The sequence below is a fragment of the Gossypium hirsutum genome, chromosome A05 (assembly GCF_007990345.1).
Source record: "Gossypium hirsutum isolate 1008001.06 chromosome A05, Gossypium_hirsutum_v2.1, whole genome shotgun sequence".
Classification (NCBI taxonomy): Eukaryota; Viridiplantae; Streptophyta; class Magnoliopsida; order Malvales; family Malvaceae; genus Gossypium; species Gossypium hirsutum.
The window spans coordinates 106100792-106112268 of record NC_053428.1 but is presented as its reverse complement, the minus strand read 5'-3'; the positions used below and the strand labels follow the sequence as shown (position 1 = coordinate 106112268).

The window sequence follows — 11477 nt, the reverse complement described above, 5'->3', positions numbered from 1 at the left end:
CTGATTTTACATATTTATCTTCATTTTTTGACTGTTCAAATTATTTATTACACAATCCTGAATTTTTTAAGGTACTATTTTTTATCTTCTTTTTATTTTAATTTAAAAAAAATTCTTTTTATCCCAACCAAACCAAATTAAAAAATTTGACTCCCCCTGCATAAGTGACCTAGAAAGGCAAAATCTTCATTTTGATTGAGAAATGAATAATAACATGAGTGCCATGCCATGTGATTTTCATACTCTTCTACAGCGGAACCCATGTTTAAATTAAGACTTAATTTCGTACCAAAAGTCCAAACTACATGTAGTGATATCCATAGCTATTTTTTTTTCAATTTCCTTAATTCAATTCGGTGATTCATTTCATCATTAAAAGAAAATTGCAAATATTTTATGTTAGTTATTAAAAATTTAAACTTAAAAAATTCATTGTCCAAAACAAAATCCATCTACAAATTTAATGTGTATATATTATTTGATACCATTATGACTTGTGAGTGCCTTAGAAAAGCTTCCTTTTTGGAATAAGTAAAATCTCATTTATCCAAAAATAAATGATTTGATACTCATTCCCTTTGGTGGCATTTTTTGGGGGGGGGTGGAAAATGGTCCGCCCAACATACGAGACAGCTACATTGTCAAAAACTTAAAAAAAGAGAAAAGAAAAAGCAGTCATTTTCGCTTGAAAATATATATATATATATGGAAATGGGCAAGAAAAAGAGAGAGGAAAATGTCAAAGCAAGCTGAGTCAACAATACGTCAATAAACTTAACGGTACCAATTTCAGTATTGGACTTTGTTATTATTTAGTTTATATTTATATAAAAAATATTAAAATAACATATAAATTATATTGTAGCAACTAAATGTCTATTTTTTAAACACTAACATTTTAAGCATGGAATGTGTGAACTGTGAAGGAAATGTATACAAATACCATTAACATATGATTTATAATCATTAAAATAATTACATATAACTCCATTTAACTTATAAATAGAATGATAATGTACTTCAATGTATTCGAATTTATGTCCTAATAATATTTATATCAATTAAGCTAAGACTCAATTGACCATAATTTGAATAATTATTTCAAGTGAAATGTTATGTTAAAAAAAAACATGTGATAAAATTTTAACTTATTTATAAAATAAAAAAATTCCTAAAACTTTTAAGCATATATGGCGTGCCAAAATTAGGGGAGAAGTAAGGTAAAGCTAGTTGGGAGAAGGGAATAAGGAAGAATATTGTAATGACGTGGAGGATAATTTGATTCCCTTGAAAAAAAAGCTTATAATATTCGTGATATATTTTAATTTTATTTAAATTGCGATATTTGTAAAGGAAATTAGATATTTGTTGTTTGTGGGTGAGTCAATATTGGATGCTGGGGGTGTTCATTATTTCACTAAGTAAAATGAATATCCAAAGTTTAGGCCATTTCCCACACGTTTCAACTTTATTTGGCTTACTTACCCAATTCCCCACTTCAAGAAAACCATTCAATGTGAAGTCCAAGTTCCGTACATAATCAAGTTTAATCAAATCTTTATTAAATTAAATAATAAGGAATTAAACAGTATCATTAACATTAATGTGTTTAAACTCACGTTTTCTTAACTACTTATAATTCCTCACATTTAAACTTACATTTTTTTATACTGGTAACAATATTAATACTAATAGAATTAAATATTTAACTAACAATTCACGTAAATATCTTTTCGTTAGATCAATAACTTATTATTTTTTTAAAACAGGATGTTGGGTGGATATTAATTTTATTTTATTTTTTAATTTGAACAAAATTTGGTCTGAATATATCTAAAATATACTCTTTTTTGCAAACAATGAATTAAGCATTTAATTAATCGAAAAAAGGCAATTAATCAAGCAAGGGACTTTACTTTGAGCTAAGCAAGAAGGTATGCAATAAAGGCCAGTCAATACGGAAAAAGAACCAGTGTCAAGAAAAACACAAGCTCTATCATTCAACCACTCAGCAGCCAACGCGAAAACAAAGAAATTTCGAAAGCATAAATAAAAAAACTCCCAATAAGTCAAATAAAAAAGGAAATCTGGGAGGTTTTTTTTGAAGAGCCTGTTGTTTGTATTTTTTTTTATACGTTATCAAACAAATTGAACTCTTAGCCCTCTCAACTGCCCTTTTTTTATATTCTTCTTTTTGTTCTTTGCTTTTCTCGCTCAAATCTCAAAAGGGTCTTTTCTTTATTTCTCTCCAAGTTTCTTAAATCTATTCTTCTTTGGATTCTCACTGTTGGGTTTCTTTCTTTGATCGTTACAGTATAGAATTTGAATGCTGTTTATGCATTCAAATTCCGGAGCTATCAATTTCTGAGTTTGATGGGTTCAAGGTATTTACTATTTTTCTCTTTCCCCCTTTTGGGTTTTCCTTTTTAATCTGGAAATTAGGTTTTTTTTTTCCTGTTTCATATAAAGTTTGATTCTTTGCTTGTGAAGATCAAGTGGGTAAATTATCTAGCTTTGGGTCTTATCCAGCTGTTGTTGAAGTATAAGTTTTAGATATGGATAATAAATTTTTCTGTATTTTTTAAAATAAAAATAAGGTGCCGATCAGTACTTCTAGTGTATGTTACATTTAATGCTGGTATTAATTAATATATATAAGTCTTAACTTGGTAAGTTACCCTTTTTGCTTGATAACTAATTTAAACGGGCTGATCTAGTTGTCTTTAGTATAAAGAATAGGTTTTTGTTTATGAGTAATATCAACTCAGAACTGAATCACAGAAGGTCAAGTCTCGGGAAACTTGGTGTGGTAATTATTTCATTCGAAACATCTTGTTGCTTGTAGGTATAAGTTTAGTTTGTTCTACAATTTTATTTTTTATTTTTAAATTCTGTTGCTTTTATAATTATGCATATATTCTTTTGTTACGGTGGGTAATTTTCGTAATTGTGTAAAAGGAGAACAAAGATTAAGCTTAATTGGGTTTAGGGCATGATATTTAGGGTCTTGTTTGATGATAGACATAAGGTTTATAAAGTAGCCATTTTACTATGTTTATGCATTTGGCAGCAAGGAAGTTCTTATTGGTATACTTTTAAGCGTTTTAAGGAATTTCTAGTTCCATTTCATGCTTAGCAAATGGATCACCATTATTGTGTGCATCCATGTTATGCAAATTTCTCCAATCTGCTGGTGTTGAAACTCATAATGTTGTAAAGAAAGTGTTGCAGGTATTATCAATAATTTAGAGTTATTTTAGTCAAAAGTGAAACTGAATGTAACTTAGAAGATGATTTTCAACTCCAAAAGCAACTAGGAAACTGAACTGAAGGTTTAGTAGTGCTTGTTACTTAAACAAATACTTTTGTTTACATGCTACTTTGCTTTCCATCAGAATCTTTTATAATAGGAAGCTGGAGTACTTTTTATCCTTTAAACACTCATGGCTCCTTCTCTGGGTTTCTAGGTCCTTTATTTTTCTCTGATTCGTTATGCCTTCAAGTTGTTGGCATTATTTCTAGCAGCAACAAACTATTGGTGCTTGAGCTCGTATAATATGAAAGATAGATATATGACTACTTAAGCATTGTTTCTGCTACTGTTACTGTCTATCCTTGATCATGTAATGTACAGTTTTCTTTTTGGATCTCAAGACTGAGTCTTGGATATTTCTTTTATCTGGAAGAACTTTGTCAATAGGTGCATCTCTAGATTCTCCTGATGGTCATTTTGAAAGGAATCACACCGAAAACGGAAGTATGGTTTCCCTTAAGTTTCATGAGCCAAATGGGGTGCTAGATCAGGGCCATCAAGTCTCTAGTCCAGTAAGAAGAGATGTTAACAGGTATTATTTAGTTATTTTACTGAATTTTCGTGCACTTGCGTGATTTATTTTGCTTTTGCATTTCTAAGAAAGCTTCTCATATTATAAATTTCTACTTTACGGTTCTCCTAATTTAAGTTTCTGAATGTAGGATGATATATGGTTTTATTAGAAATTCTTGCTCCTTCTCAGCCATTTATTTGATTACACCCTGTATACAGCTTCTCTAAAAATGCTTCCAATGCATAAAAACTACAAAGATTTTTTAAAAAAAATGAACTTTACAGCTTGTTACTTGAACTTTTCCCCATTCATTTTGTATGGTAGTGTTTAGGTATGGAGAAGAGAGAATGGAGAGTGGAAGGAAGGTGCCTGGAATGATAACCTTCACTCTAATTGCCACTTAAGTTTCGAACTGGATTCCGCTTCCAGATGATGTTAAGTTTTGAAGGAATGAAACTTGACTGTTATGTGTCTTGAAAGTAAAGTGGGAGTATCCTTCAAAAAAAAAAAAGTGAAGTGGGGGTATAGTTACCGAAATTCTAAAAGTGATATGGGCCTTATTGTTCCCCAAGTGTTCCAGTCCCCTTCTCCATCCCTTTTCTCTTCTTTTAAGTGGCATGTGAGCTTCAGTAGGTTTAACATGTTTTTAGCTTGCATATCTTGTTGGCAAATAAAATGAAGTGCGATAGTTAACAGTGCTTATTGCCCAACTTGTTCTGTTAATATAGGTCATTATCCGGAGTAAAGTTTCTTGAAAATGATGATTTGGATTTGGAGGATGGTAAGTTGGAAAAGGACAGGAATAAAACAGTACGTAGTAACAAGGCCGTTAAAATACAAAATCAGGCATTATTATCTGGCCTTGCATATTGCTTATCCTCCTGCAGTATGATACTGGTAAACAAGTTTGTTCTCTCTGGCTATGATTTCAATGCTGGGATATCCTTGATGCTGTACCAGGTATTATACTGACACTGATATTCAATGTTATGATAGGATTTTTGTTTTTGTTTCGTAGCAGAAGACTTTTATGTGTGATTCAATAAACCAGTTAAAAAGTGTTTCCAATCTCATTACAAGCTCTTGACTCTGTCTGCCTGCAGAACTTTATATCCGTTGTTATTGTATCTATACTGAGTTCTATGGGCCTAATATCGAGAGAGCCGCTAACATGGAGGTTGATTAAAGTCTGGTTACCTGTAAATGTCATATTTGTTGGAATGCTTCTTACAAGCATGTTCAGGTATGAAGTTAATTTCTTGTGTCATCATCTAGGTGAATCCTTGTTTGATTTTTCTTTTATATATCCATCAGCTGAAAGAATATTTAAAATTTCTTCCTTGTAATTCTATGCATGTGAATCAGTAACCTGTTACCATTTGAAGAAATTAGTCCCCTTTTGCATAACCTCATCAAGGCTGTTTCATGCTTTTGTCTTCGGAGAAGTTTTCAGGCTTTATTTCTATTGTATTTTTTTTTATCTCAAAAGACGGGGCTACCAGGATAATCATCGATCATAATAGTTGAATAGTACCTTGTTTAGGTATTGCCACTTTTGTATTGAGGTTTCTGTTTGAATTTTGAAAGAACTTTTACCTCTTGTTAATTAACCAAAAAGAAAGATGAAAAGACTTGTACCCACATTAATTTACCTTATAAATTCCAACTAAAATCAACTGGACGACACTCAATATAGTCTAAATTGGTTATTTAGAAAGCCTAAACTATGTGGACTTTGCAGATAGTTTGATGGTGAAGGCTGTGGGTTGGGGAAAGACAAAGAGAGAAAAGGGAGGGAGAAAGGGATTTTAAGTACTTGATGAATGTCATTATTGCTAGCCTTTTGGTCCAAAGGATGTACTGAATCTATAATATCAAAGAGTCTCACTCTGTGATACTTGCTGATAGTCTGCAATAAAACCTTTACATATGAAATTGAACCATGTTTCTTAGATAGTCTTTTGCCATTTCTGATTCTGTCATTCCTGCTCTTACCACACATTCTTCTTAGCATGTGCATTTCAACTACAGTCATCTTTTGATATGTTGCTTCTTCTTAGCCCAAACATTTCATACCTTATAACAAAGTAGGCCTGCTGTCCAAAAGAATCCTCCCCTTCAAACTCAAAGGATACCTTATAACAAAGTAGGCCTGCTGTCCTAAAGAGGATATCGCAATCATGCAAAACTCTTGTTGCACTTTTCCAATTAGGTCACCAAACCTTCATTATATGGTTAGCAATGCATCTCGGCATCTCCATCAATCACCATGACTTTTTTGAATTATGGCCCCTAGGTACTTAAAGTGCTCCGTGATTGGTATCACTTGACCATCAATTTGATCACTTCTTGATTGTTATTCCTTATTTTACTAAACATACACTTCATATACCTAGTATTCGGATATATGTTTGATTATATAGTTTCTTAAACAAATCCTGAACATGGTCTATAGCTTTTGCTTGTACTTGTTACTTTTCCAGAGATTATCTTAGGTGGAGGTAAGTTGGAACATTCAGTTGTTAGTGCTTAGCCACTGTTAGTTGCATTTTTCTTAAAGGTTATTTCCTTGAAAGACATGCTGTCATGAATAATGGTGGTGAAAGCTCAAAGTAGTGGATTCATATTTATTTTAGCCTGACTGCAATTTTTGTTGCTTTATGCAGTTTGAAATATATTAATGTAGCCATGGTCACAGTCTTGAAGAATGTTACTAATGTAATTACCGCAGTCGGTGAAATGTATTTGTTCAAGAAGCATCATGATAGCAGAGTGTGGGCTGCTTTGTTCTTAATGGTATGTTTATTAGATTAGTTACTTTGAGAAAAGAGAATACGGGAATGAGAATAATTTAATCAACATGTTGCTCTTCTTATATTAGCTTGATATTGGATATCATAGTTTATATCATTTCCTTTTAACTGCTTTCATTTTCCATCTATAATCATTTTCCGTAAACACTTTTGTTAAATAAAGAAATAATTTTAAGTAACTCATACCACTACTTTCTAGGCATACTATGTCATGGTGTTTTTTGCCTTTTTCCTTCTATGAAAACTTCAAAAGATTTTCTCATGAATTGAAGCATCTATAGCAAACCTTGTTCTTTATTATGATGGTCTTATCTAACAGAGATATATTTTAATAAACATAATCAATGTGGAAAGTAATCAGCTTAACTTGATTTTACCTTTGTGTAATTCTAGAGCACTTATCAAGTTGTTTCCATAAGAAATCAGGTTACTTTGAAGTTGGTCTTATCTAAAGGAAATGTCTTATTACATACTCAGTTTTGAAGAGTAATCAGCATAACAAGATTTTGCTTCTGGATTGTGCAGATTGTTTCAGCAGTTTCTGGAGGGATAACAGACCTGTCATTTCATGCCATCGGATATTCATGGCAGATTGTAAACTGCTTCTTAACTGCATCATATTCTGTGAGTATATAATGATATTGTGTGAATTATGAAAAAGGATGTTTTGTACTTAATTTAATAAATTCTTTAGCCAATTTCTGTTCATAAATCTATTGCTAATGTTTCAATCTTCATTTGCTGTCTGGAAAAATAAAAGCCTACTTGTTGTACAAAGAAAGGTAAGCTAAAGTATCAACTTGCAGCAACAGGATTAAATATCTACTTGCAGACATGCAATATGTTAATAATGGATCAACCTTTTTGTCTCAAATTACTGCTTTTGAATTTTTTTATATAAATCTTGAATTTCCTTGCAATCTATTTCAGAATAATGTGCTATGAGATTAAAAAGAGACATCATTTGGTAATAAAGCAACTATCATGTTAACATACCAGTACTGGTATTGTCTTTGCCTATATAGTGCAAAATGTTATGTGCATTAGTGATCTTCAATATGATAAGTGCCAAAAACCTTAGGAGTGTAGGTAAGATCTGTAGTTTGTGTTAGAGTGAGTAAATGAACATTTCTTGGCGAAGCTTCTTTTGGCTGAATGTGCAGATACAGTAACGCTAATGTAATAGTTGAGACTTTAGATGTTTGCGACATCCACGAGTCATATTTATGGGGATCTAATGCCCTTTTTTTATTCATTAGGGTTTTTGCTGAAGTGTCAATTGCTTGTGCGTCCTAAACATGTAATCAGTTGTGTCTTGAATTTCTATTTTCAGTCCTGAACTCTCAAAAGTGGACTATGATATAGCTGCGAGATCAGTTTGTTGGTACTTGCTATATTTAGTATTGGACTCATGAAATTTTTCCTCCCACTTATACAATTATGGATTGCAGATTGTTTATTCATCTCTAGTTCATTCATTTTCTTTTAAATCTAAAATCACAATGATTGATTATTCATTTATTTTTTACTCGTGCAGTTGACTTTGCGTAGGGTCATGGATACTGCAAAGCAGGTCACTAAATCTGGAAACCTAAATGAATTTTCAATGGTCTTGCTGAATAACACACTTTCCTTGCCGTTGGGGATTCTTCTTATTTTTGTTTTCAACGAGGTTGATTATCTCTACACAACGTGAGTGCTTTTATCCCCCTATCTTTATTCATGTCAGAACTTCAAAGCACTATATTTGCATTGTAAACAAACAAACAAAGATGTCCACTCTTTCATGGTCTAATGTTTTAATTCACATGATCTTTGTTGGATTCTATTAGTTTTCAATCTTTGTGATTGGTTCAAAATATAAATAGCTTTTAGCATGAATGCTTCCATTTCTAATTTTTAATCGAGTGATGGTTGTTTAATTCAATATCATACAATCAATAGTTAAAGGGAGATCCATCCGAGAGGGCTGGGGGCAGGTTGGGTGTTAACAATTTAGTAAGTCCGTGAGTCCCCCACTTCATGCTGTGTGTAACAGGATACATTTGCTTTGTCGCTGTTGATTTGAGAAATATAACAAATTTAAGTCTTAACATGTCCTACATAAATTATAGATGCTGCCTTTGATTCTTGCTTTAGATTCTGCTTGAAGAGCTGAGAGATGACTAGTTAACGTCACCATGGGGTGTCTGTCGATTAAAGGTCAATTGCTTGTTGCTAATGGGTTGTGTCAAGTGTGGATCCTAAACTTGAATTGGCTTCTTTCCTAAACAGTATTATTTCATTAATTCTTCAATTGTGGCCCGCATTTCGTATAATACTGTACCTTTACTTTTCCTTCTATGGTTTGCGTTCACTGGCCACAGTCATTCACTTCAAGTTTTCATTAGAACTTTAAACCTCTTCTATTCTAAAAGTTTGCTGTTAGTTTTTTGCTTGGACGTTTCAAAGCTTTTCTATTAGTTTTTTGGACCATCAAGGTGCTATCTCATGTTATTTGCTTTATTTTTGTTCATTTTCTTTACTTATTCTCAGCCCTCTTTATTCTAACTTTGTTCTTTATAAAACCAAAGATTGCATCAGCCAAAGTTGTTCGGTTCATCAAAATATAATTTTGTGGATCTCTTTGTCATTCATAAATTCAAGTTCTTCAAAACCTGTCTCCAATTTTGATATTCCCGAGACAAGTAAATTCACCCAACTCTTCCTACAACTTATTTGCTTGTAGATGATGTTGGTATTGATGCAGTCTTTTCTTATTTCAAACCTTCTTAGTCACATTCACCATGCAAGATTTTTTTTTTTTAAGGACCAATCTTTTCATGTTAGGATTTAAATAGCTCAGTTTTAATTTTTGAGCTCAACAAACAAGTGCAGCTTAATTTTCAGACTTAGATTTTATTGGTTGAACTGGAATGAAAACCCATGCCATCTAGTGAAATAACCCTCAACAACCAGTTTTGACTTTCACTTAACTATGAATTCTTCTAACTTTTCTTATTTTAGAGTTCTTTGGAAGCTCACTATCTTTAATTTACTTGACAGACCGCTTCTAAGAAGGCCTGACTTTTGGTTGGTAATGACATTAAGTGGATTTTTGGGTCTGGCGATCAGTTTCACTTCAATGTGGTTTCTTCATCAAACAGGTGCTACCACTTACAGGTAAGATAAAAAAGGGCTTAAAGGCCACTGCACATAGTTTACATGAGCATTTAGCTTTGTACGAATAGACTGAAGTACCTAAGAAACATTTCTAGTTTTTGACAGTGTTACAGTGCATAATTTCTAGTTTAGCAAAGTGCAATTTCTTTAGAAGTTAAGTTATGCTAGACAACTAGAGTACAGGTCATTGACCAATACTACTGTAGTTTACAATTTGACCCACTACTGCCAGCTGAATACTAAGCCTGCGTTCTTTAAAATGTGGATTGGTTTATGGAATGAATGCCAGAACCACTGAAATTACATTAGACTTGTTTCATTAGTGGTTAAAATGTATCTATATTTGTTATCTGCAGTCTTGTGGGATCATTGAATAAAATCCCTCTCTCTGTTGCCGGGATTGTTCTTTTCAAAGTCCCTACTAGTTTGGAGAACTCTGCCAGCATTTTCTTTGGTAAGGCTCAAGAATCCAAAAATGTTATCATCATCAGACCCTCTTTAACATTTCCCTGATCTCTTCCTTTCCAAGTTCCTTTCATAAGATGCCATTGCCATTGCATTTTGCAGGTCTTTTGGCCGGAGTTTTTTTCGCAAGGGCCAAAATGCGGGAGAAAACTCAATCTTAAAAGACAGTTATAGTCAATTTTAAAACTAGTGGCCAGCATTTACCCCTTCATGGGCCTATAAAATGCGAATGATTAGTCATCGGGCTTTCTTCCGTGGATACCTTGGAAACCAAAAAAAGAAGAGTTATAGTAGCCAGTATATTTATACAGTGGATGCATCCTCTTGAGTGAAGGTTTGCATATTGTGTAACATGCACCCTGTCAACTTTTGAGCACTGTGGGAGTGTTGGAAAATTAGTTCCCAATGTAAGTGTAGTTTTTTTATTTGTTGGGGGGGGGGGGTAACTTTGAGTTTTTAGCATCTGGTTTTGATGCTAAACCAAAGTTTTCTATGTTGTACCCTGTATGGGGGACCTTATTGTTTTTCTTTATCCTTTGTAATTTTACTAATTCTTGAATGTAATCAATGCATCCTTTAGTCAAACTTCAATTTAAATGAGAGAAAAAAAGAAAAAAGGGTTCACTCACATGATATCTCAATTATTTTGCATATGCAGAGTGATTCATTTTTAATATAGTAATAGTATAGACAAACATAAACTAGTCAACCCTCTAACTAAAAAAATGAAATTATGAGATGTTGAGCTAAAAAATATATGAATTATTTATTTATTTATTTATTATCTGATTTTGAACTTACAGTAAAAAAATAAGGTATTCTTGGAGTTGGGGGAATTGAACTGAGGGAGGGTTGTCAACATTTTAATATCCTAATCACTTTACCGGAGAGTATTTGCCCCAAAAAATAAATCTAATAATTATTTTTAATTTTTATTGTTGTGAGGTAAGAATAACATTTTGTTATTGTTGAATTATAAGGTGTGGGGTAATATCCCACTTTGTTTTTTAATAATAAGATTAGGGTTTAATCGTTGTTCATAAGAATGGAACATATTTCATGGTTAATTATTTATTTTTTTCTAGAAAACACTCATGATGATCGGATTAAACACTCACGATGATCGGATTAATCATTAAAGAAAAATATTTTATTATGGTTCATATATTAAAAGTTAAAATATGTTTTAAGTAATTGTAGTTTGTGTATA

General features: G+C 32.3%; 1 protein-coding gene across 2 annotated transcripts; it reads left to right on the top strand.

Annotated features, from left to right (window-relative positions):
* The first annotated feature begins 1955 nt into the window (after positions 1-1955).
* On the top strand, positions 1956-10895 carry LOC107959613 (GDP-mannose transporter GONST1). 2 transcript variants are annotated; one of them, XM_016895701.2, is made up of 10 exons: positions 1956-2384; positions 3687-3845; positions 4556-4787; positions 4931-5070; positions 6494-6623; positions 7166-7264; positions 8178-8332; positions 9686-9802; positions 10159-10256; positions 10370-10895. In XM_016895701.2, exons 1-10 carry the CDS (start codon positions 2374-2376, stop codon positions 10426-10428), a joined length of 1200 nt encoding a protein of 399 aa, XP_016751190.2. In that variant the 5' UTR covers positions 1956-2373; the 3' UTR covers positions 10429-10895. The 2 variants fall into 2 exon arrangements, with proteins under 2 accessions (XP_016751190.2, XP_016751192.2); XM_016895703.2 differs by having other exon boundaries at positions 1969-2384; positions 3701-3845.
* Positions 10896-11477: the final 582 nt, after the last annotated feature.